This window comes from Ammospiza nelsoni, chromosome 9 (genome assembly GCF_027579445.1).
Source record: "Ammospiza nelsoni isolate bAmmNel1 chromosome 9, bAmmNel1.pri, whole genome shotgun sequence".
Classification (NCBI taxonomy): Eukaryota; Metazoa; Chordata; class Aves; order Passeriformes; family Passerellidae; genus Ammospiza; species Ammospiza nelsoni.
The window spans coordinates 26,592,362-26,618,977 of NC_080641.1; the positions used below are offsets into that span (position 1 = coordinate 26,592,362).

The window sequence follows — 26,616 nt, forward strand, 5'->3', positions numbered from 1 at the left end:
CTTTCCTTAAAGGCAGCTGTTTCTGTGATCTGTTAGCAAAGATCCCTGTAAGCATGCACACTGGTAAGCAGTCAGGACTCTGACAGCCCATTTGTGCCCCTGTGGGAGCTAATAGACAGCATCAGATGGATGCATCTGCTGTTTCAGGTGTGTGCTGTAACAACACAGTTGGGTGTCAGTTTTCCAGGTAAATTTAGCTTTAAATGGATCTGGCTCCAGAGAAAAAAAACTCTTGTTTTGCAAGCAGCTTTTCTTGGCTTCTAAATGTCGGGTTTTTTCTGCAACAGGCTGGGAACATCACCAGAACTATTCTATCCCTGTTGATGCTAGGAAAACATGAGGGAACAATTTCACTGTTGAAAAATAAGGCTGGGGAGGCATTATGGATCTGTAGAAAGACCTGTGTTCAACATGGTCTCATCTTTGCTTTCCTCTCGTTTTCAAGACTTTTTAGTGGCTTTCTCTGCCTTCCCAGTTGTCTCTTAAAATAAAATGGCATCTATGCCACCCTGTCCTCTTAGTATTAGTTTGGGATACTTCAGCAGATCATGGAATAAACCCAGTTTAGAGCCATTCTTGGAAGTATGTGAGGCCTGGCCGTGAGTCTGCATAAACTGCTTTTATTGCCTTCCTTGTTTTTACTCTCCAAGAAGGCAACGAGTGCAATTTCAACAAGAAAATAGAGTGAACGTGCTGGAAAGGGAGGTTGTGCAGAAGGGGGTCACTGCAAGGAGTGTAATTAGCAAAGGCTGCAGTTCTGGAGATTTATGGGAGGCTTTTCTTCTTTCCTGAGCCACATGTATGCTACCTGCAAACAGAATGAATGCCTCTTCCCAGCCAAAATAGGCCCCAGTAGAGCTCTAGGCCTCTAAGATGGATTTGAATTTAGACCCATTTATGGAATTCACGCAAAATTTGGGATTTCTAGAATATTTCCAGTATAGATTTTTACACTCTCTCTCTCTCTCTCTCTCTCTCTCTCTCACACACACACACACAGACACACACACTCACTCTCTCTCCCATTCCTTGGGGCCAAACTGGAGAAATATTAGTTGTCCAGATGAGTTTGATCCTCTGCATGAGCAGTATCTCATAGCTGCATTGACAATGGTGGTACAAATAATAATACTGACATCTTAGTTTAATACTGACATCTTAGTTTTCTTCCCTGGCTTGCTTTGGAGTGATAATGAAATATAAACATATAATTAAATGTATACAGAACAGCTGGTCACCAAAAGTGATCTTCCTAGGTAGGAGTTGAGGAGCAGAGGGAGGCACAGTAGGTCTGTGTTTTCCTACCTGTGCTCAGGGAATCAGGCTGGGGTTGTTTGGGTCTGCAGTGGTCTGGTTGTTTTACCACTCTGCCCCTAAGACTGCCAGTGTCCCTGTGAGCTCGTGCCTGTGCAGGAGCAGTGCTGTCAGCACCTGAAGCAGCATATGTTGTCACTTGGACCATCTGCTACTGAGTGTGATGGAGAAAAGGAGGTACTTGAATGTGAAGTCCTTTTATCTGTCCTGTGAATCTGCTTATATATCATGTTAATAACTCTTGATCTTAACCTGGGCCACCTGGAGAGTTGATCAGGTGACCACTCATCAGGGGGAATGCATAAAGGAAGTGAGATTTGAGAAGCAGTGCAGAGGTCAGAGAGGATGCTTGGGCATAGGGGACAACTTGAGTGAAAGAAAAGTGCTTTTATTTTATTTGCTTCCCCTAAGAAGGGGAAGGAAAGGATTTCTGGTGAGATTTATCTACAGACATTATTAATAGGTACATGGAAAGAATGGGAAGTGTTTTTACCTTCAAGCTCAGCTGATTCCTGGAGCCTGCCCGTGCTTGAAGTTGGCAGCAGTTACAGGGCATCGAATTTTTCCTGCTTTTCTGACCTCTGAGTCAGTATTTCAGAAACACTGTTGCTTGTGTAGAGTACCTAAATTTTTCAGAAAGTAACAAGAATTGGTGCTCAGGCAGACTGCTCTGAGCCCAGCCCAAGCAAAGAAAGCTGTGTACACAGTGCTAGGTAAGTGATGTTGATAGGTACATTCTGATTGATGGGCGAGTTTGTCTCCCAAACTGTCACAGGGTTTATAGAGGTGCCACTCAATACCAGTGCTGGAATTGCTTGTCAGAGCACCTGGCTACAAGAGCAATGGGGATTGGAGACAGACCTGTAACTTTGTTTTTTCTCTGCTTAATGGCCTCAGCGTCTGACCTGCCTGTTCACTCCTGTTTGTCTGGTCCTTAAGGAGGCAGCTGGGATTAAGACTGTCAGAGAATTGTGCTGCTTTAGCATCAGGAGGCTAATTGTATTGGGGCTGGCAGCATATGATAAGGGGTTGCCTCCTACCAAATGCACAGCAAGAGCAAAAAATTCTCAACAAGGGACAAGAAAAGTGTGGAAGAGTCTGCACTGGATTTGTTCTTTTTTCATCTAAAAGCAGCATTTTCAAATTCACGTGTGGAATTACATTCCTCAGGCCTTGGGTAACTCCTAAGAGTCAGAGCTGCTTCTGTGAATAACAGATCACATCTCTTATGAATTCCTGGGTCAAGCTCACAAGTTAACATTCAGTTGTGGGATTTCACTTTGTTAACACGTGGGAATAAAGTTCTGGTCCCGAGCATTGACCTCTGGATAACACACTGGCTTTAGAGGTCTCTACTCTAGGCAGTGTTGCTGATGGCTGTGAATTATTGTGTGACCTTCAGAAGCAGAGCCTTGCTGGAGGAACCCTTCCCTGTTCTCAGTGCACACTATTGAATTGCAAATCACCCCAGTGGAGCTGGTAGGGGGTCCTGTGGAAGGTCTTGTCCTCTGCACTCCATTTCACATTTTCCTTTCTCCTGGATGGCAGTGTACACCACCAGCAGGAGCTGGAAGTTGTGAGCCCTCTTTACATTTGGGCTGAGTTAGTGAGAAGCAGGTGTGATCCTTTTGGGCCTTCCTTGCATTTAGTGGTCTTCTTAATCCATTTATAACTGCACTTGTCCAGAAATCTGGTTTGAATGAGCCTGAGATGAATGAATAATGTCAAGCAGTTCAGACGTCAAATATTTGAACAGCTGCGTGGGTGTTTTCACTGGCTTTGTGCATGGAAGCAACCCCAGGAAGTTAGACAAGGAGGGTCAGGTTGAAATTGTGGCACCAAACCTGATCCCACTGGAGCAGGCCTCAAAATCCATCCCTGCTGCAGAATGAAAAGGTATTATAGGATGCTGGTTGCAAGCCCTTCATTCCCCAGGTGATGCAGGGCCAAGCTTTGCATCCCATTTTTTAGTATTTTGTTGTGTGCAGGAGCAGTATTGGGATTTATGGATATTTTGATTAGCATCAGAAGCATGTTTTGTGGCTTTTGTTTTTCCTTTTTATTTAAAGCAGCTTCTGAAGTCCTAAAACTGATAGCACAACTTATATTCAGAATGTTTTTTTGATTCATAGAGGTTACTCTGTTTACCATACAGTTTCTAAGTCATTGGTTTTCACCATGTTGCAATAGACTGCACTTGATCACATTAAAACAAATCCATATTAAGCGAAAAACTGAGAGTTGGATCACCTGATTGCACCTCCTTTAGGTGTCAGTCTGGGAGTTCTTGTTTGATCAGAAAAGAAAATTTACCTTTCCCCTGTCCCTCATTTTAACCTATGAACTTCTCTGCTGTGCACCAGTGTGTGTTTGCCATCAGAGCACATACTATCCAAACTCTCCCCTTGTACACTCCCTGTTCAGGAAGCATAGTAGTCTGCTGGCAGTGCAGCTAGGCAATAGAGCTAGATTCAGCCAAAGCTATGGAATATTTTCTTTCCAGACTTAAAAGGGATTTTCTTAAATACAAAGGTCTTGAGAGCAAGGACACAAGGATTCTGAAGACAAGGTGCCTTAATATTTGTAAATTGTATTGTAGTAAGCAGATCTTCTCATCTTAAGCTCTAGCCATAAACCACCATTTGGCTTGAGTCACTTGGAAACAAAATTGATGGAAAGGTGCATGTCTGCTGTGTGCTTGGCATCCTTGCAGAGACAGTAACAAGGGGGGTGGTCCCACTTATGTTCACTCATTTGGCCACCTTCCCCCCACCAAGGCACTTGCTCCAAGTATTCATTGTCTGGCTAATGTTCAGATCACCCCCTGGGACTGGCCAAGTCACAGCTCCAGCTTTGCATGATTTGTGTCTCCCACAGCTACAAGAAAAATGAAGACCTGTGTGTCCAAAGTTTATGGCCTTTGAGAAGTGATGGGCTAAAGTAATGCCAGGTGCAGGGGATGGTGTTACTGCAGGTTAAATGCCATGCCTATAAATTACCACCCCATCGCCCACTCTTGACTTTTAAAGCAGCTTTGAAAGACTATGCAGCTTCTTTGACAGGTCTCTCTTACCCCTCTAAATCTTCTCCCAAACATTGTGATGAACTGAATGAGGCAAGATTTACTAGAGGAGCCATTGCAGCAAGAGGAGGCAGCTTGTGTTGACTGGCAGTGCTCAGCCAGTATGTGAAACACCCTGAAAGGGGTCTGCTGGAAAAGGGCTGCCCCAGGGACACCATGGGGCTGACCTACAGGCAGGGCTCCCACAGTACCTGGCACAGACATGGGTGCTGCATGCTTGGTACTGGTTGTGTTACCTCTGCTAAAAATTAAGGCTGGCAATTACTTTGAGGTAAAAGGTAGTTTATGCTTCTAGGGAAAGGTTAGTCTTAAAATCATTGTCATGCTACAGTTGTCACTCGTTAAGGACCTTCTTGATATTCAGAGTAGAGAAATATCAAATCCATATAAACAAATTTTATTGGGGGCTTAATGAATCAGTGAGAGCGTCTGTTCCTGGAGAGCGACAGTAAAGAGCTGTGTCTGCATGGTATCCTTGGAAATGAGACCTTTGTTTTGCCCTGTTGTCTGCACAGATGCAGACCATTAGAAATACAGTTCACCCTTCTGGGCTTATGTTAAGTGTGCTGGTGAGAGCCTAGTGGGGTGAACAGACTCGGACATCTGAATTCCTGAAAAAGATTTCCTAAAGCTTTGGAATGTCCTCATTCTTCAGACATGCATATAATACTCAGTGCTTCTAAATGCACAATACAGGCTAACATTATTATAGAACCATAATTGCAGTACAGGACCATAGCCCTTTTGGGCCATTGGTGCAAGGCCAAGGCAATATCTACCTTACCCTTTCAATCTTTGCAGTTGGGATATGTTCCCTGGTCTACCACAGACTTAGGTCACCAGCCTCTGGATGTGCCAGGTGCTTCAGACTCCAGCAGGCACCTCTGCCTGAGCCAGGTGTCCAGCTCTGCTGTCTGGACAGGGGTGTTAAGTGAAGGAACATACTGGAGGCAGCTGCAGTGAGTACATTTCTATCTGCACAGCTAATGTACCCAAACAGCTTAGATGTGCTGCAAAATTGAACACAAATGGGGACCTTGCAGCCAGCACCTTAGAGTTCAGCAGGTCTTTGCTTAATATCCAGTCAACAGGACAGAGCATATTCAGTGTTAGCTCTCATAAAGAGTAAATATGCCTTCTATAGTTTCTCTTCTATTAATAAACCCTAGGCAGAAAATACCATGTGAAGATTCATCTTTGTAGATGTTTGTGCAGATTAAATTAAAAGAAGCCTGGTTACAGTTTACAAAATGCTTGGGACCAAAGTAAATGTAGAAATTGTTGGAAAGTGGGAATTGAAGCACAGTCAGCCTCAGGTGGAACTGTAAGTGGTTACTTCCTGATGGAGTTGGGACTGGATGTGTGCCTGACACCCCTGTGCTGGAAGAGCAGAACTCTTGATGAGTTGCATTGCAATTTGCTCATGTAAGTGCATGTGAGGAGCTGTTAATGAGAAAAGTCTGATTTTTTCCCCTCTTGTGGGAGCAGGTTTGCTATTCTTAAATGTTTTAAATTTTAAAAATCTAAGCCATGACTAAATGTATTTCAAAATTGAAGAGCTGTTTCTAATTGTATTTTAGCCTCTGCCTGCCCTCTGCATCTGAATTAAGAAGTAATTCAGAACATCCTTGTGGCCTTCTCTTACCTGCTAGTAGTGTGGATTTTGCATTAACTACTTCTGTGAAAAATAAGTCTTTCCTGTTAAGTTTCATTGCTTTTTCTGCCTTTGAGAGAGACCCTTACAGTGACTCCAATTCTAAAAAAATTCATGTGGAGAGCTAAAAGTCGAGAATGTTCCATTTTCAATGTTGGGGGCATTTAGAGCATAAAATCTAGGAAGTTAGAGCATTTCGGTGAGTGTTCTTGTGCTGTCTTTGGAGAGGGCACTTTTATGAGGCTGTAAGTAAAGGACAGCCTGCAAACTGGTGCTGTAGCACCTTTTTTGGGAGATCTGGTGCACTTCATTTCCAATTCAAACGCTCATCCATGTGTTTTATTCTCTTTTAGGGTCTGGGTTTATCATGTGCAGCGGGAAGGAGAATCCGGACAGCGACGCTGACCTGGATGTGGATGGAGACGACACACTCGAGTACGGGAAACCACAGTATCGTTTTTGAAAGGCTCTTACTGAGAGGGGACCCAGAGGTGCTCCTGCCCCAGGAAATTGGGGATAATCTTTGTCCAGCCCTACTGAAATGACACAGCCTTCTCCAGTTACCATGTTATTTGAACTAGGAGAGGTTCCCCATTGCTCCCTTTGAGATCCTGCTGTTGATGCAGCACTACTCTAGACCTGGTTGAAGTCTGTAGGAGACATTGCACGGGATCAGTTAGGGTTTCTCTGTTTCATAAACAATCTGTTGCCTACATCTAGGTTTGTTCTATATGGATAGCTTTTCCTGCTTCAAGGGTAGGAATTGAGTTTATTCTCCACAAGACACCCTTTTGTTTTCAAGGGGTTTGTGCAGTAAGCACTATTCACCTTCCACTCTGCAAGATTTGATATTTTTTTTTCCTCTTTCATTACACAGTTCATGGGCAGAACTACCATTAAAGGCAGATTTTGAGAACTTCTCCATCTGGGAGCAGGCTCTTTGGGCACAGCTCTGGGAGAGCTGTGACCGGACTTCTGCCCCACAGCACTTGTAATAGGCATCAAGGAAGAATTCCTGCAAGGGCATTAGACAGACACTCCCTTAGCTGTGATGAGGGGCAATGTACAGCTGTAGAATTAGGTTTTATTGAAATCTGTACCAGCCTTTAGGATTGAAGCTCCAGCCCTCCACTGGTAAAAGAACTCTGTACTTCAAACACAAATTCTGCAGGTTAAGTTTGCACGGGTTCAGGAACTAGTTTTCCTTTTCCAAGAAGCTGTGGAATCGTGTTACTATCAAAAGATTTCTGTTTCTCTCCAACTAAAACAAAACTTTAATCCAGAATTTAAAGCAGGCCCCTTTGCGGATACCAACCCCTCTATTTCTTAAGATGTTCCCAGTTGGAATTAATTTGTTCTATATCCCAGACAGTGTCCTAACCATCTCAAAAGTCTTTCTACTGTCTGCAGCAGGGCTGTATCTTCCTTAACCCTTTGTGCTCAGGTACACAGAGGCAGACATTATCCCTTGTACTGGAGAAGAGCCAGGTGAAGCCAAAGAAAGGGAAGCGCTCCGAGGTGCTGTTTTAAAGTAAGTATCATTTCTGCCTTTTTAAATTAGTGCATTCATTACTTTTGGGGAGTCTCAGTTTGTGGAAAATACCCTGTTCACTTGAGTGCAAGGGTTGCAACAAGAGCCTTACAAAGAAGCATAGTCCAGCAGATGGGTTTCTGTTTCTACCTGTGCAGCCTTAGAGAAAGCCTCCCTGTACACTCACCCTCTCTGAGCCACCCCACTGCCCTGCCAGTGCCATCTTGGCCCTGAACAGTGCTGGACAGCAGATGAATTCTGGTGATAAGGAAACTGTGCTGGACTAAGGCTCTATGCACCATCTTGCTTCATGATCAAATGTGGCTCTTAGCAGTACAGTGTGATGCTGTTGGAATCTTGGTTGGCACTGTAGGAGTCTGGCATCCCTTGTGTGACTTCATTGCATCAAATTAATTGTTGTGGGGCATGCAAACTGATCCATCTGTATTCAGCTGTGGGTTGGGGCAGGATGTGTGCTCTGCCCACATACATATGTGGAGAATGTAGGCAGCCAGCATTCAGGGCACTCAGGGAAGCGTTCCAGGCGAATAAAATGAGCCTTAACAGGGAGCTAGGATTGCTTTCTAAGCCCCCTGCCCTGCATAAAACAGGACTTAAATTACCCTCTATCTCTTTCACTGAGTGATCTTGTGGGGTCAAGGTTGAAGTGATTGATAGAGCAGTGAAATGAAATTTTCTTACTGCTTAGCCTGTTGCAAACACTACTTCAAAATTAGGTTTCACTCCATAGAAAAGCGGCATTTGCCACTGGATCCAAACCATTGGTCCAGTCAATACTTTGCTAACCATGCTAGTCCAAAAGCAGGGCCACAAAGATGCTGAAGCTCCCTCACAACTAGGAGTCTGGTGTGGTAGCAGGAGGATTCTTGGTTATCAGTGGCTACAGACACTTAGGGCTTGGTGAGATACCTGAGTGCCTGAGGCCAGGAGATCCAGTCCCTTCATGTGGCTTGCACCTAGCACATTGTTTTGCTGTTTTTACAAGGTCCTTCCTTGCACATTTCCTGGGCTTGTTTACCCATCTCTACAACACAAGAGGTGATGTTGCTTGGAAAAGCACTTTGAAATTCTGTTGAGTTTCTGTAGAAATACAGTAGTGTCACTGATGCCACGAAGCATGAGCATGTTTTTTGGCTGGCCAGCTGCTCACATTTTGAAACCTAGACTGATGGATAGAAGTATTAAGAGAGGAGTGGTTGGTGGAAGGCATAGCTTTTCCTGAGCAACAAAATTGTTTGTATTCAACCTTTTGCATGTTATCCTTTTCTCTTTTAGTGGTGGCACACCAAGTACTCGAATAACGCCAGAGTTTTCTAAATGGGCCAGTGACGGTGAGTGTTGAAATTGTAAATTGTTAATTTATGTACTGCAGGGGGGCAGGTAGGTAGTCCATGTCTTCTGCTTGCCAGTACTTAGGAGAGATAGTTACTGATACTCTTGCAGAGTGTCATCAGATAGGTATGCACATAAAACCACACTATCTTTTTGGAACTTAACAGTACAATTAATTGTCAGTAATGGCAGCTGGGTAGTTCCCAAAAGTGCCACCTTAACTGGGATGGTGATGTGAGATAGGGTTTGCATTGACTTGATGGCACGCCACTGGAAGGCAAACTGCTGTATTATAGAGAGAGCCAGCAGAGCCTGACAATGTGGTGGTGGTGTTCATCTGCTGGATATTTAAACTACACAGGTGCATTTATTATTGAGTTTTTTCCAACTGCTTTTTCTTCCCTTCTTTTAGAGGATATGCTAAAGACTTTTATCTTTTGGGTAGATCTTGTCTCCTTGCTGGCCTTTGTATGGCAAGAAAAGCCTACCACTCTGAAGCCTTCACCTTAGGAGTGGAAACTCTAGGATCTGTCCTATTTCATGACCTGTAGTTGAGACTCCAGAGCAAAGGAGTTAATGTGAATGTGTACCTTTGCATACAACACTTGAAAGCTCATTGGATTGAGAAGAAAGGGGGAAGTGCTAAACCCATCTGACTGCTGGGGGTTTTTATTCAATGCCAGCAGCACTGTAAGTGTAAGCAGCAACCTAGTGAAAATATGAGAATAATAAAACGTGGCGCTTTCCAGCTGTAGATGCCAAATCCATTTCCAGAGCTGGGCAGTGTGCTGCAGCTCCCTTAGGAAGGAAACTGAAGCTCAGCGACCTGAAGAGACATGTCCCAATGATTTTGTTCCCTGTTCTGTTCCTGTCATGCTTTGGGCATTTGATTCCCAGCCTTGAAAGTACCTACAAGATATAACTACTTGCCAGTGGGAGTGGGGGAAGGGAGCAGAACCAGTTTTGCCAAGGGCATGATGGTTAAATGGAGAACATAGGATATCTATCGCAGGCATTTCCTTCTGTGGGATAGGCAATCACATTTATTTTCTGTGATGTAGAAGCACTTGCTTGTAGGTATTATCAGCTTTAGTAGCTACAGCCATGGAGGTGATGAGGAGGCAGCGCTGATGACATTTGCTGTGAGCTGTTTTCTTCATATCTTTTACCTGAATTCACAGTGATGAACCTACAACCCTGGGGCTGGTTCATATTCTCATCTCCACCTGGTGTCTCACACCCTCTCCTGTGCTGGGAACAGCCATGATGAGCAGACTGTTCTGTCATTCTGGTTACCTGGTATATATTTCTCTGCTTGTGTCTGTGAGGTCTCAGCAAATGGGAGAGGCTGAGAGCAGGGTCTGGGCTGGATGGATTTGCTCCAAATCCACCTTTCTAGAAGAGCACTTCCATGTAGCAGCTGCATCAACCCTTCTGAATCAAATCCTGGCTTAAACAATGGGTGCATCAGTAGGGGTCAGATCACTGTGAAGAGCAGTTGTATTTTGGGCCCTGAATCATAGAAATACACTGTCCAGGGAAGCCCTTCCTGCCAGACAGGGACACTTAGCATCAGTCACTTCTCTATCTCTTACCAAGAGCTGGCATGAAAGTGACTCATTGGGGCCCTCTGAAACTGTGACTTGCTCATTGGAATGATTTCATGTTTTCTTACTAATTTTTCTGTTCTTCCCTCCACAGAAATGCCCTCAACGAGTAATGGTGAAAGCAGTAAACAGGAGACCATGCAGAAGACCTGTAAGAACAGTGACATTGAAAAGTGAGTGTGAAGTGGGTAGCTTCTCTTTTTCTTGTTTTAAAGAGCCATAGTGTCCCATCTGGTGCTCCCAGCAGCAGTGGTAATCTGAAGGTAGGCATATTTGAAGCTTTTACCACTGAGAGGGGGAAATTGTGCTGCAACACAAAGCCTGAACTTGGAGCACTCATCACTGCTGTGTTAACAGAGGGCTTGTGGGGAGTTCTCCACCAGGTATCTATGAGGCCAGGTACCCAGTGACATGGAATTGGGCTTCCACAGGGCTTCTCCACTGCAAATTGCTTTCTTTTAAATTTTGTAAATAGATAGATCCATGCTTGCTCTATCTTCCATCTTTCATCTCTCAACAAAAGAGAATCTTCCCCTAGCAGCACTGTTACTTGGAAGAAGTCTCACAGAGGGGATTTCTTTTTCCTTAAGATCTATATTGAGCCTTTGTATGGTTCCTAACAGAAATAATGTCTCAGTTTTGGAGTTTTTTACCTGCAACCCTTTCAGTGATTGAGAAGTTTCAGTCCCAGCGTTTTAATATACAGTAGTGGAGGGACTGCTAGGTATCTCCTTTCCTGTCCCTTTCTGCTCACTGAATGTGCTGCAGTCTGAAATAAAAATAAATGGATTTATCTGCACTGCTCATTTGAGTAACAACCTCTATTCTAAACCTTATTCCACGTGCTACTGGGGTGACTTACTGCTTGGACAAATTTGATGGTCCAAGCCTAAAACTACAGGCTGTTCTCTGCTACCGTGGACTGCATTAGCTGGGATGGGCCTTAGTGTTTTAAGTTGATTATTGCCTGATAGAAAACATTGCCCCAAGATCAAGTGAGAGACCAAACAACTTGAATGCAGTGAAAGCAATAATGTGATGCTGGGTTTTAAATATTACAGTTTGGGGTGACATCCACTGATAGTTTGGGATGGGGAAAAATCTAGTGGTGTAGCATTAAGGTGACTTTACAGAAAGTTGTCATTTTCATGTAGTTCGTTCTCCTCCCTGGTCCTGACCTAAGAGGTTGCGTCCCTGGCACATTTTTGGGTCTCTGACAGTTCAGGCAGCCTGGCAGAGTATGTGTTCGCAATGAGAGTTAACTGGAGAAGCTCTCTTCTGTAGAGGGAACTTTAACACTGCTTTGCTGTCTCGGCTCTTTCCTTTCTACAAGCCCTTTTTGTTAGTTGGTCCCAAATGTTGGCTGTCTGCCATTCGATGGCTTCTCCTTAGCAGACTTTGGGCAAGGACCACTGAGTCTGGGAGCCTGCAGGTCAGTGCAGAACCAGCTTTGTCCTTCGAGTGAGCCAGCCATTGCATGCTGTCTTGGTGGCAAGGACTCATCCCTTCTGCCCTAATCTGTCAGCCTCTGTCTCAGCTGCTGCTTGCCTTCCCTTTGGGCCTCCTGCCTGTCAGTGCAGCAGCCCTCCATCCTCCCAGATCCACTCCTATTGAAAATCTTTAAACTGTAGGAGCTGAAAGGATTTGACATTTTCCAGAACACTTGAGCTCAAGTGATAAAATTGACATAGCTTTAATAATCTGATCAAAGAGGCTTTAGCTTGCACCTTTTGAAGGGTCCCAGAATCCTTTCCAAACAACTCTCACACTAACGCTGCTGTGACGTGAGGAGAGCAAGCGTGTGTGTGTGTCTATTCACACACACCTTGCTCTGCAATAACCTTGCCTGCTAAAGCTTCAGTGCTGCTAAAAGTCAGTAAAGACTAAAAGAAATTACAAGAAATTCCTCAAATGTCTTGTTCAGTCTTTCCAATAATGTTAATTTTTGAAAGTAGCAGAGGGACCTTTTTGTTTAAGGTAGTTTATTTCACCGAGGTTCAGAAAACAAGACTGTTTCAGGTGGAGAATTCCTAGCTACCTTTTTTTTTCCCTCTCTCTCCTTTCCTTTGAGATTCATGTGTGATAAATAGTTTCTGTCCTGCCATTTAAGGAGTCTGAATTCTCTGTGTGCTTGTCTGTGTAGAGGGGTTCTGTTAAATTAATTGATAACAGGGATCAGAGCTAGAAGCCTACAGAAAAGGAGGGGGAAGGGTTTCTCACTGTCTGGCTGCTTCCCACTCCACTGCTGAGCCATGATATATGGCGACCTAGCCCAACAGGCTAAATTGATTCATCTCTAGTTCCTGTTTCTTAATCTGGAGCTAAATTGGTTTCATTTTTCTTGTTGTGGGTGGTGCTTACAGGAAGTTTTTGGCAGCATCACTTTAGTCCATTGTTTGTAACTTCAGGTTTTGCCTTTAAATCTGAACATTTTTGATTGGCATGTTAAACCTTGTGTAGCATCTGATTAGCATTTTTAAAATTGTCCAGAAGCACATGGCTTAGCACCTGTGTCAGCTGTGCTCTCTGTTTAGAGCAGGGGCTAATAGAGTTAGCAGTGATCTGCCTATTGATCCTTCTCTCATAAGAATGGCATTCCTTCCTTCCCTCTTCCAAAAATAAGTCCGGGCAAAGAGACTAGTGTAGTTTTGTTTGGTTTTTAATCCATTAATACAGTACACTGAGCAGTTCTCCTTTTGGCACGCAGCTGAATTTCTTCACTTGAGCAGGTTTAAATTAATCTAAACATGGGGTTTTGTGGGAGAGTTTCTTGCATGTAGAACAGCTAGATGGGGTTTGGGGTAAGTCTGTGTTTTTTTGCTCTGCTCCTTCTGCTGTGCCAGATCATCAGTAACTTGGACAAGTTGATCTCATTTGTGTAGTGTTGAATTTCAGGTGGCAGCCAGGGGTAGTGGGAGACATGGTGCTGTCCCAGCTCTCCTTCCCAGCACTGTGAGGTGTCTCAGTGCTGAGCCAATGTGAGGTGTCTGGAAGAGACACTGGAGTGCTGAAGGCTCTTGAAGAGAGATGAAGGAGCATCACACTATCTGAGCCCTGCTTGTCTGCTGAAGACCCCAGCTATTGCCAAGGCAGAGCTCAGCTGGTGCAGTGCTCCTTTACCTCAGCTCGAGATGCAGCTTTGCTCAGAGAGCAGCTGGTCCCTAATTGCCCAGGCACCCTCCCTGATGGCCTCCACTGACGTCGGACTCTCAGCAGAAGAAGTGCTGCTCACAGAGAGCTGCAAAAAGCACCTTCCCCACAAAAAAGTCTTTCTCCCTGCCTTGTGAGGGTCTCTGCCATTTTGAAACAGAGGTTCCCCAGGGTTAAAAGCCAGCATCTTAATTCAGAGTGCCAATGTTCAATTTTGCTTTCTGCTACAAGACTAGATTGCAGGCCAGCGAGAGAGTCTGGGTTAGTGGCCCACTGGGTCACCTCCCATTTGTTTTCCTCAATTTTGTGTTGTCATAAATTCATTCCAGCCCGTTGTGGTTGATCAGTTTATCTCCGCCGGGGCAGGGAGCGCTGCGAGCATGATGTATGGCACAGAGCATTGTAGCCAGCCTCTCCATGAATCACTCCAGCTGTTTGGTGTCAGCCCCAAAGCAAACAGGGCCCGGCCGCTGAGCATTGACTACGATGAGCTCAGTATGGGAAGAGACATGACGTATGAATGTTTATTTAATAATTCTCTAATATTTCCAACGGAGTGTGGCTGTGCCTTCTGGGAGGGGTGAAAGGGGGGGGAGGTTGAAGAGGGAAACTCTAATCTGTTGGGGTGGGTCATAAATCAGGCAGACAACATCATTAATCAGGGATGGGACAGAAGTGGAAGGAGGTGGGACTGAAACTGCCATCCTTGCTGGGAAGGGGGCTGTGCTTTTTTTTTTTTTTTTTTTAAAAACAAATCTTGTTTCTGATTCCGCTTGGCCCCAGCCACGCCGCCCGCATAATACCAAACCCGGACACAAGGCTGTTTAAGTGAGTGTGCTACCTCTGCTCTGAACCTTGCAATACAACCCTGCCAAGCATTAAATCCCTTTATAATTATCTTCTTTATATAACACTTCATGCTTATCATGCTTCATTGGATGAGACGCTTGTTGGGTTAAAAAGAGGGTTTTAGAGACAAAAAGCAATTGTATTTGTTTTATTTCTCCTGTCTCTTCTGTCTTCCCCTTCCCTCCCACCTCACCACTTTCCAGTCCAGCTGTTTGGAAACGTTGGCTCTGGAGGGGCTCTGGCACAGCAGCTCAAGGAGGAGCATCAGTTAAAATTAAGCAAAGTTTAGATCAGGGTCCTTGTGCACAGAGACAGGCATGTGGGAGCAGTCAGGGAGGTAGCAGTCTGTTGGGGTGTTGGGGAGACCCTGCTCCCAGGCAGACCCATCCAGGCAGGAGCAGAGTGTGAAGCCAGAGGATTAGCAGAGGCCTGAAAGGGAAGGAGCCCTTTCATAGCACCTGAAGCTGGTATGTCAGAGAAAACAGAAGCTGTTGAGAATTCACACCATAGGATAAGCAATACCCAGCCCTTCTCCACAGTGTCACACCATTTATAGGCTTTGATGTGAGACAGGAACATCTCATAGCAAAGACAGAATTAAAAAATTAACTTGAGTCATAAATGAACTAACCCTTTGTGCTCTGCTGAGCTGAGAGCATGATGCTGCTGGTGGGTTCAGTACCAGAACAGCCCACATGAACTTGGGAGAGGATTCGGGACATTGAACTGAAGTGTGAGATTGTCAAAGGCTGAGAAAGCTGCTGGGCTGTGCTGCTTGTGTCCAGATTTTTATCTTTATTAGGTTTTACTCCTTTTGAGTAATTCCAGTAGTATGTAATACTGTATTTGTACTGCATACTGGTGTTAGTGCTGAAAGGGTATGGAGAAAGATGCTTCATTTCTTTATGAAGTGAGGCTTTGGCATTACTTCTTCCTCTGGGATGTGACAGTGGAGAGCAGAGTGCTTGGCTGTGCTTCTTTATTCTGCTCCCTCTTTTAACTGTTGGAGAGAAGTTGCACGTGCCAATAATGGTCTCAAACATTATAACCACTGTGCAAACTGAACTTGTATCAGTGTCCGGTTCTTCACTGGCCAGTGATTAACAAAGCTCAATGAAGCAGCCTGTGACTGTACAAGCTCAGACCTGGGGGCAGGTGGTATCTCTGTTTAGTGCCGTGTTGTCCAGAGGTTTGGTCTAATTTCATGCCTTGAGGCAGTTTTCTATAGATTTTGACATCTTCATATAGGAAGAGACTCTTGTTTCTGTTGAACCTGTGATGTTTTAAAGCTGAAGCATCTACAAACCCAAGGGGTCTTCTGGCTTCAGGGCCAGTAGGTTCTGCATCCCTGCATAACTGGTGAAAAACCCAGGATGGAATTTTAATCCTACATTGGGGGCGTGGTTTAGGCATCTTGTAATTTATGTCTCTTTGCCTGCCCCTTCTTTTCTTTTTTCTTTTCGTAGTTTCAGAAATGCTGTTAGCTTTAATTTGTAGAGTTGCTTCCTGAGAATGAAAAATCGATGGGGGACTATCGCAGTGTGAAATTCGACTGTCACTATTGAGCTATAGAGTTACCAAGATGTCTTAGAAGGTAAAAAATAAATCGTGGCCCAGCAAGTGCTCAGCTGTGCTATTTCAAAGGGGATATGAAGCTGATGGTCTGTTAGAGGGTACTTCAGTTAGATGGATGATGATTCCCTGTGAAATATTGGAGTTATTCCATAGGTAAGAGAAACTTTAGCTTATAAAACACAAACAGCTGCCTTCTAGCAAATGAATTCTGCCCTTAGATGTGTGAGCAGCTTGTCAGAGGAGTCGTCCCTAAAATTAGCCTGTTTTGTTTAACATTGTCTCTGATGGAGCATTGTGGGTCTTGCCATGTTCCTTCTGAAAATACTTTAAAGATGTGACTCTTTTTTCACATCCCTTAGCTATGCTGCAAGAATTAAGAGTCAGGGAGTGATACTATTTTTTTTTTAGGAAATGTTTGTGTGGCACCCAGATGCTCTCAAGAGAAAAGTAGCAATTATCTTTATGTAGGCTGCACTCCCTGTTTGGATGAAAATGTTCTTTTGAAGAGCAGAAGAGGGACCATGTTGTGCCCTATCCTCTGCTAGTTTTCTGTCTCTCTCCTGCATCTGCTGAAGGGCAGCCCTGGCTGCACAAGCCGGCTGTTTGCTGATGGTGACAGGGCTACTGCTTTCCTTGGCACTCACTAACTGTTGTGGCAGGACTCAGTAAGTGTTTGTGCTGTGCCAGCTGCTGTATTGACAACAGGATGGTTGTAATTACAGCTCTTGGTAGTTTATGCATTTCTTGGGCTACAGTTAGTAAGTATAAATACAAAATAGTACTTTTAAAAGGACCGGTTTTTGTTAGTTCTCATTAAACCATGTCTGGGACAACTGTAGAGTGGGTAATTATTTCTCTTACACTTGCATGCACAGTTGCAGGATCACTGAGGGGTGCTTACTGCTGCAACAAGGAGTGTTAAGTCACATTTAGTTGGAGCTTGGTAAAGATTTCCCAAGGAATTCAATGACAGAAGAATTCATTGTGCTTTATCTTCTTTGCCTCTGTAACACAGAAGCCGGCACTGCCTTTACAGAAGCAAAGTAATAGCAAGTAATATAATTAAAGTAGTTTAATATCCATGTTGATTTTCTGTCCTCACTTCAGTGTCAGTGCTTTTCCTAACCTTACACCCCACTGCTACAGGCACTTCATCCTGTTTCTCCATTATCTTTTTTCTTCATTTTTGATGATTTGGCTGCAAAAAGCTGTTGTTTCCTACACATTTGCATAAGTATTCCTTCTTTTCCCTCAGATAGCCAGCTCATGACCTGTCCTTCCACTGCTCTCTGCTGGTTTCCTTTTCTAGCTCTGGGACCACAATTGGTTATATGATACTGATGTGCCCTGGCCTCCTTTAATAGCCTCGTGTTTCTTTTTGAAGGCACGATTACCTTAAATGATGCTAATTCTGCTCCTTTCTTTCCCTGTAAAGGAAACAGCCGCAGTGTAAAAGTTCTAGGGCGGCAGCAGCAGTTGTAGGAAGCTGTCTGGAGGATGTGTTATCGCACTGCCCTTGGGTGCCTCCAATCAGCAGTCATGAATGGAGGTTCTGGAAAGCATATCACCTCCACAGTAAAGCCCTTAAAAGGCTATAGATGAATCCAAGTGCTGCTGTAGTAGCATAGATATTTCCTGTTTATTTCAGGCATTTGGATGGGGGCCATGGGAGTAGGAGACATTTATTTAATTGCTCACAGAGGCTGGCTGCAAGACTCAGCTGCATGTCCAACCTCCTGAGCAACTTTCAGCCCTAGGAATTTGCTATTCCTCTTTCATTTCATGGCTATTTTATAATTTTGTGCCCTGATCGTCCAGCCAAAGCTACCAATAATCCCAGACCAGCTCCAGGCCACAGTAAGATGACAAGTTACATCTGCCATAAGTCTTCCAGTAGAAAAATAGACCTGCCTAGCTATACATGGAGCTTGGTCATAATCCAAACATGTTTACTTGTGGATGGAGGCAAGTGTCCGTAGGCTGGAACCTTTAGCCTGCGTGCCTCAGCAAGGAGAGGAGCTGCACTTTCCATTTCCACCTCCTGTCTTTTGTGGCCCTGGCTTGTATTAAGATAGAGACCGCAATGCACTTTCACAGATCTGTTAGAAATACAGTTGGGGTCTCCAGGAAGAAGGATATGTTTGAAAAGTGAATAGAGATATTAACACATTAGATGAGTCATTATTTCTCTTTAGGAACATTGTTTAGAGAATAATTTTCTGATTCAGCCTGTGCTGCCTCTACAGAACCTTGCTGCAGCAAACCACTTTTCCATAGCATGGCTTTTTTCTTTATCACCAAAGCTGCTCCAGTGAAGCAATGGGATTGCATTTATTTTCTCTTTGGAACAGGGAACATAGTCTCTAAATCTAATCAGAATGACCTATGCATTCTTTCTCACAGATTTCATGTCGAACCATAATTGCTCAAATGGCACATTTAAAATTTTGGCGCAAGCTCAGACTTTCACTCGCCGCCTTTTTAAATCAGTCCCAGTGGCCAGTGGATACTGCATAGCCCTACAAATGCATCTAAACATGCTGACTCCGAGGCTCCTTCCATTCTGAATGATCAGCGGTGCCATCTGTCTCTGTTTTGATTGGGGCTGGGCACATGTGTCCCAGCAAAACATGGGCCAAAAAAAGGGAAGAGAAAGCGCCAGCGCCTGAATTTACTTCCTGCTTCTGTAAAGACATTGTTGAGTTCTGTGTTATGGAGGCGGGGGAGATGTGAAAGCAAAATTAATTCTTCTGTCATTAAATTCTTCAGGGAATCTTTACCCAAGTCCCTACTAAATGCAGCTTAAAACGCCTTCTTGCAGTGGTAAGCTCCCCTCAGTGATATTGCGACGGTGCATGCAAGTGTAAGAGAAATAATTCCTCTGTGGGGAAAAAAAGAGACAACATTTTTGGTTTGCATCAAGATGAAATTAGTGAAAAGCAAACTCTGAATTTGGCAAGCAAATGCCAGTATTAACAAGTTGTGCAAGCAAGTATAAAATAGAGGCGCCCGTGACTGAGAGCGCCTCGGAGTCGTGTGTGTGTGCCCTTGCATGCACCCTGCTCCAAATTCACAACTTAGAACACGGAAATTAGAATGGGGAACATTGCATTATTCATAACTTGGCAACCAGAAGCCAGGGCACTTTGCCAGAGTAAACTATTCTCTATAATCACAGGTGAAGCAACATTCTTTAATATCTTACAATACAAAAACATACATTAATCAAGGAAAGAGGGCTTTTTTTTTTCCTAGAGGACAATAAATTAGCATCCTTGCCAATTTCCTCAATACATGTGACAACGTTTTACAGGATTATAAGTCAGCCTCTTTAAAGGAGGTTAGTCTAAAACAAATAAACCCAATAAATGAGATTTTTAGCTAAATAAAGGGGAAGCCAACTCCTAAAACGTTGATGTCTTGCCAGGAGATTTGCTTTTAGCATTGGCAGTGTTGCAGACCCTTTAGAGGGTCTAAACTTCACTTGGTGTGATTTGACATGGCTTTTCTGTAAACAGCTTTGCTGGGCAGTTTTCTACATCAAGGCATGCAAGCCCCTTCTGCTATAACCAGCTCATCTAGTGAAATAAAATCTCAGTACATTGCGCCAGTCTGGTAGCCCACATGTTGTGGGGTGATTCACAGTCAATCTGCCACCAGTGCCTGATGCTGGGCTTCTTCCAGAGACTTAAGATACTGAAAATGCCTGAGCTGTGTCTGTTTTCTTTTAAAGCCACCTGTCACTTTTCTTTTTAAAAACTTATATGTCAGTTTAAGTGTTTTGCTTGTTAGTAGCAAAGGGGTTTTTTCAGCTTTATGTTCTTGCACTCCAGTCAGTGTAAAAGTCCTTTCAGTCTGAATCTCCCACTGACTTCAGTGCTGCTCACCCACACCTGCCAAAATAAACTCCCTGTATCTTTAGCTCTCATACCTGCTGCAGATGATGCTTGCTAAATTGAAAGTGGGTGCAGATTATTTCATCAGATTGAAAATTAAAGCAGTTCTTATCCCAAGAAATATAGGTGTGTTTATAGTTAGTGTTTGAAACTCAGGTAGTGAGGGAGTAGTGTGTAAGACATTGTATGAGTGAGAGTTGAGACAGTGTCACTGTGCTCTGCCATTCTGCAGTGCTCCTGGGTGTCACAGAGCTGTGCTCAGCATGTTACAGGCTAATAAAACAGGGTCTCTTCTCTGAAAGTTGCCCTCTCACCCAGATGTAAATTGGCTATGAGAGAAGGCTGGCAATTGCATGATTGTGCACTGATGTTGGGGTCGTTTTATCGAGTCTTGAAGATTTGTGCCCCACAAAGCACGGACTGCACCAGGCTTTCTCTCCTGCAGTGTAGCAGTGGTTATGATAATTGTCATCTACAGCTGAGGTTGGATATGGCCTGGGGCAATTTCTCTGCTCCTGGAATTTTACTTTAGCTTGACTTTGCCTTCAAAGCATCGACCAGTCTGTTTCTAATATTTATGATGTGTAAGCTGCTAGTGACATGACCTCTGCCCTTGGTGCAGGGAGGTGGCATGTATGTTCTGCTGGGTTCTCCACTTTGGACAAGGGAGGATAAAGGCTTTGTTTAAAAATAAATACATCACTTTCAGGTATGTCAGTGGTACTGTACATTTTCCTCTCTGACAGTCTGTGTTTACAGGCAGAGGAGAGCAAAAATAAATGTATGAGGAAGAGAGAAGGTCAAAATATCAAGTGTCAAAAGTAGCCCATGAAATTTTATTGGTGGTGCATTTAATCAGTGCTAAGTGTTTTTTACAAGGTACATACAAACAGTGGAATTGTAAAAATTTATGGAATGCTGTGTACAGTGTAGCCATTTATGAAGAAAGGAAAATTTATATCCAGTTGAAATAAACCAAAGGGGAATGTTTTATGGAGACTCCTCAACAGCAGGATACATCAAATGCGATCTGGATAAGATGTGGGTGGGGTATTTGCAGGGGCTTCTTTGAGGTGTTTTCCTGCTTGCTCAGCAGCTAACAGTTTGCATCTTTCTGTGGCTCCCAAATAGGCAGGATGCTGGATGCAAGGGACAGTGTGGTGTTTGTGTTTTTATGTACAGTGAAAAGGAAACAAAAGTGAACAGCTGCTACTGGTATTTGTGGTACAAGGCTCTCACTCTTGGGCTTGCTCCAGTACAGCAGTTTCTTGAGCAGCCCTAAATACCAGCTGGGAAGGGTTAACCAAGGCAAATCACACTGACATCAGCATTTTTTTGTTTCCTTTTTGGTCCAGTATTTTGTTGATGATAAAGCACAGACTTAGTCAATTGAGAGATTCCAGAGCTGCAGAATCAGAGATAATTTAATTAACGGAATTGCTTGTGATTGCCCACTGGGACAGCGGGTAGGAATTGCTCGATTTAATTTGGAGAAACAAAGATCACATGCATGCTAATGTTTAACAAATAACCAGTGTTTGGGTTTAAGTTTTTTTAGCAAAGAGGGGGGTGGCCATTTCCCAGGGGAGATTTCTCAGGAGGCGATTGCTGCTCAAAGCTACAGATAGGTCCTTTTTCCTCTGCCATTGTGTTTCTGTGCACTTCTTCTGGCCTTGTACCTGAACAAAGCAAGGATTTTCTCAGAGGAAGAAAGTGTTCTTATTTTCAGTGCTGAGGGGAAAATGCTGTGAGTAGTGGAAAAATGTGCATTGGGCGCAAAGACTGAAAATTATCACATGCTGTTTGCCCAGATTTCCTGATACCCAGCATCCTCAGCTGTGGCTGCCAAGGTGTGGAAAACTTAACCACAAAGTCCAGGGAGAAGTACAGGACCCAACTTCTCCCACAAGGATCCCTCCCTTCCTGTTTTTGCTCTTGTATAAGCATTCTCACTCAGGCTCGCTGTGTGTGGTGTTGTCACAGCAGTCTCTACTCCACGATGGAGGTGCCCTCTTGATACATCCTCAGCCAGAGAGGACAGTTCAGGTACTGGGGAGGCCCGTCACACCTGCTGGAGAAGCATGAGCACTGAGGCTCAAGGTATAGCTCTTGGCAGCAGTTGTGCTCAGCAGGTCTCCCTGGAGGCTGATAAATGACGTTATCCAAACACGTCAAATCAGAGCGCTGAGGCGCAAAATTGTTAAGAGTCCTCTTGCATCCAACATGAGGTCAAGGCAAAGCAGAGAGCCAATTCCTTCCCCGTAATTCCCTCTGCCTCACTTGGCAGGGAAGCTTGTACACAGCCTTCCCCTGTCCATGGCACTTGGCTTTCTGACCCTCGCTCCACTCTGGCGCTACCCTGTAAAAATTCTGCCCAAGGCTGCTCCCAGCTGTGTCCAGGCAGGCGCAAACAAGGTGCACACACAAGAGGGAATCCTGAGGGAGTTCCCAAGATTGCTGCTGCAGGAAGAGTTGCTCCTAAGCGATGCTTATCTTTAGGATACAAGCGGCAGGTTGACGGTAAAATGACACTAAATGGAATGGCATGTGTCCCAAGTGCTCTGGCCACCACGGGAGCCAGACACATGGGAAGTGACTCTCGTCTTTATTCCATCCCTGGAGGTAGTTTCAGTTTCCTTTATTTACTAATGTTCTCCCTATTTCCCTTGACCTCATTTCCTCCAGCTTTTCCAAAGTAACCATGCAATTATCGCTCGCTTTGGGTTGACCCTTGGCTGCCACATCCCTTGTTGCTGCTGCTCCGAGAGGTTTTCCTGAAATCTCAAGTGCAAAATGTTCACTTAGAGCCAAAACTCCTATCTCTCATGTGAAGTAGGAGCTGTGTCTTCAGCACTGTGCTGTGCGTCAGGATTTGTCCTGTGGGCTGGCTTGGCAGGAAGCACATGGAGTTTAAATTCTGTCATAGCTGAGCTTTGATCAGTGCTGGGAGGTATCTCAGTGGCTAAAGCTCCCTCTCTTACCAATGCACCCCAGTCTTGTTAATAAATGTATATTTAACAATGTCTGGAGCGTATGAAGTGATAATAACTAAATCAATACCTCCCACATTGATTGTCCAGGATCCCTACAGCGTGACGCACGCAGCGGTGTGGTAATTTTCCAGCTAACTAGCACCCTGATCTACAGCCCTCCTATTGATTGGCCATTGTATCAGGCAGCCTCTGAGCATTATTGCTTATACCTCTATTCAGCCTCCTTTTCTGATTCATTCGTTTATTACTGGACAGGTGCAATTGTCTCAGAGACTTTCCGAAATTGGCCAATGGGGGTCAGCTGTTTAGGTTTCTATAAACAAACCATTTTCTATCTTCTCTAGTTGTTACAGTGGCAAATTTTTCCTTTTCAAATTTTGACTGTTACTGGGTTGGGACTGGGGATGAATGGACGTTTGTTTGTATCTGCTCAAAGAATCAACTTTTCCCTTTCCTTTCTGAGTTGCTGCACCCATATGAGGAGAGCAGCCAGCTCCACAGATGGTAAAAGGAGAATTTAGCAAGGGTTGAGGTTCTACTTGCCACCTGCTTTGGGCAGGAGTCACACTCACTGCCTTTACACCTCCAGTTCCCTTGTGCATGCAGAAGGAGAAATGGACTCCATGAAGTCAAATTTAGCCTCAGTATTCAGCCAGCATTAGTTCAATGGTGGGCCAGACTGGAAGAGAAACAATTTTCTCAGCCAACAATAATCTTCAAGCTATAAATAAATAAATCTGTTTCTTCCTTGGACAAAACTAACACCTTTCTAGACTTTCTTTGAAAATGCTAGCAACTCTTTCTTGAGGGTGAGAACTCAAGCTGGGATGTGGTAATAATTTATACCAATGAGCAGGAGCAAGTGGGTGTTTTCACAGCAGGGAGGACTGTCTCCTACTGAAACTCTTTCATCTTGCTCCAAAGAATATTTATGTATTCCAAGACTTGAATCCACAGTGTCCCTGTCCCCAGACAGTCCTCACCCACTAGGCTATCATGGGACATTTGTATTTCTTTACCTTTTTTGCAGTTTTAAAATTGTTACCATTTGCTGGCAGCTGTCACTTGCAATGAATCTCCTTCTGATGAAGATCTCAGCTCATGCAGAGCATGTCTCATCAGCACAAAGGCAGGAGTGAAGTTGAAGGAGCTTTGTAGCACTGGTAGTTAACCATATACATTCCAGCAGCTTCACTTCCTTCTGAAGTGTCATAATTAGGAAAATCACCCAAGATCTCTTTGACTAGTTCCATTACCAAAGCCTTGGGAAAAGCCATCAGAATCAGCTTGTGGGAGATACCCCAAGTCCCTCCCTGCACGCTAGCAGCAAGTGACTGATGAACAAAGGAGTGAGTGCCTGCCTGCAGCGAGTGCTGAGATTGCAGCTCACTTCACTGGTTGTAGTAATTCCACTAGACTGTGCTTTAGCCACCTGTTGATGAATCATCCTCTAAAAAGGTAGAAGACATAGGTGCCACTGTGGGTTATCTTGTGAATGATGATGCAGTTTGTGGTGTCAAGATGCTCTTCAGGTTCTTCTGAGCTGGAGTCTGCTTGGAGATGCCAGAAATGCACTGAGACACGTGAAAATTGTTGGCTTTGATTTTATTCAAGAAAGTGGGAGCCTTTATGCCAATTCTCTTAAATCTTTTCTGGGGAATACCTGAGGCCCCCTCCCTATGGCTACACTGTGTAGAAATCAGATTTTGCAGCATGCTGGAGTGATGCATCCTTGTCTGTAATGCTCCCTGTATTTCATTTGCTAAGCATTGCTGTCTGCTCTTGCTTTTAGGTTGGCAAGTTGCTCTTTTCACCAGCCTTGCAGAACCATGAAAATACACTTGCCTGGCCTCAGCACAGTGCCTCTGTGACAAAAGAGATAATGCTGCCCATCAAAAATGACCCTAGGAAATGGGAAAGCTGAGATTGTAAAGCTGCTTTTATAGCTACCCTGTTGGCACCGTGTCCAGTGCTTTTGGTTTCTCCATTCTTTCAGTATTAGAATCAAAAAGCTGGGACTTTCATTAATATAAGCCATTGTGTTGATCCTGTGTAATGAGCTGATTTTGCATTTCACGAGGCTGATGGCCAGCAAAGGCCTCCACTCTCTAAGGGGAAGAACAGCTCCTATTGCCCACAAAAAGTTATATCAGCAACTTTAAAGCAACATACAGAACTTTGTCTCAAGCATGTGGTCCTAAGTAATCTCTTAAGAGAGACAAAAAAAAAGGCAGAAAACAAACAGAAAACCCCAACAAAAATATCTGTTCTTTAAATGTCTGTGTCTTGCTCTGTATGAAGCTAGCAACTCCAGCACTGGTTGTGTTCTTTTGTGATGTGTTTGGAAGTGTTTAGAAAGACACTTTAAAGAATTCACACCAGGCTTTTCAGGAGTTTTTTTTAACCCAAGTTGGATGTATTAGTTTGAAATACAATGCCATTTCCTGTGCAGTACCTATTGTGGGATCCTTTTTGCCCCAAACTCTTTAACAGTCTTGTGTGCTCAGTGATGGTCACTCTTCATCATCTTTTGCAGAATTACAGAAGACTCGGCAGTGACAACATTTGAAGCGTTAAAGGCTCGTGTCCGTGAGTTAGAAAGGCAGCTTTCCCGTGGGGACCGCTATAAATGTCTCATTTGCATGGTGAGTAGCACTCCACTCCTGGTAATGAATCAGAAATGTCTTGCTATCTTTGCTGAGGAGAGGAGAAGCTTTTCTCCTTTTGCAGGCAGACTGGGGGAACTCATCACCAATTAGCCTTCCAAATTAAGGTCTTAATAACTCAAATTTCTGTATGAATTACGTTGTTTCACTGGTATTTGTAGCTGTCGCTCTATATCAGGATCAAGAAAGGCCCAACTTCAGAAGACTTTCTGCCTTCCTGTAGAAAACTCCCAAATACCAGCATCCTTTTCCTGGATGTGCAAATTTAGGTACATAGGAGAGAGCAGAATCTGTGATCAGAGCTCACCTTTTCTGATTTGGGAACAGGGATGTTGCCTGAGCATATAAAAGTTGCCAGTGTCCTGCGTGCTCTCTGGTGATGCTGTGGCCTTCCTCAGGAAGGGCAGCAGCTCCCTCTGATGGTCCAAGCCTGCAGGGCTCTACATCTCCTGTTGGGTTTGTGTTCTGCTGAGGACTGAACATTCTGCTTGGTGGAGAGCTCCCTCTGCAACTTCAGCTTGATGCACAGGCTTCTGTCTCCCAGCCAGCTCACAGTTTGGGAGTATGGGAGTGCAGCCCTTGTCACTCGTCCCATAGAAGGGACAGCAGCTGGCTGCTGATTTCCAGAGGTTTGTTAGCAATGATAGAAGATAGCTCCTTGAGAAGGCATGTCTGCTGAAATAGCAGCAGCATTCTTGGGATGTGATTGCACTGTTCCTGCAGAGCTGAGTTGTGATAAGGGTTGATCTTACCCTGTCACTGGTTTTCATATGATCTGGTGACCTTTCTGATGAGAATAATGGCAGGTGGCCAGAGCAACTTCAGATGCTTTTGTGATAACTCTTCTGAGCTAGGTCATCACTTGAGTGGATTATGGGCTTCCAACAGGAGTTCTGGGAAGCCAAGGAAAGGGATTGAAGGAGACTTTCTGCCACTTCTGTACAAA

The 26,616-nt window shown here is 44.2% G+C and overlaps 1 protein-coding gene across 2 annotated transcripts in view; it reads left to right on the top strand.

Moving 5' to 3' along the window:
* The window catches only part of RNF220 (ring finger protein 220), a 214,594-nt gene that overhangs the window by 177,309 nt on the left and 10,669 nt on the right, over positions 1–26,616 (top strand). For both annotated transcript variants that reach the window (XM_059478087.1, XM_059478088.1), the window contains 5 exons: positions 6,404–6,500; positions 7,495–7,581; positions 8,878–8,933; positions 10,636–10,714; positions 25,541–25,649. In XM_059478087.1, coding sequence (XP_059334070.1) covers positions 6,404–6,500; positions 7,495–7,581; positions 8,878–8,933; positions 10,636–10,714; positions 25,541–25,649 — 428 coding nt within the window. The remainder of the gene's footprint in view (positions 1–6,403; positions 6,501–7,494; positions 7,582–8,877; positions 8,934–10,635; positions 10,715–25,540; positions 25,650–26,616) is intronic.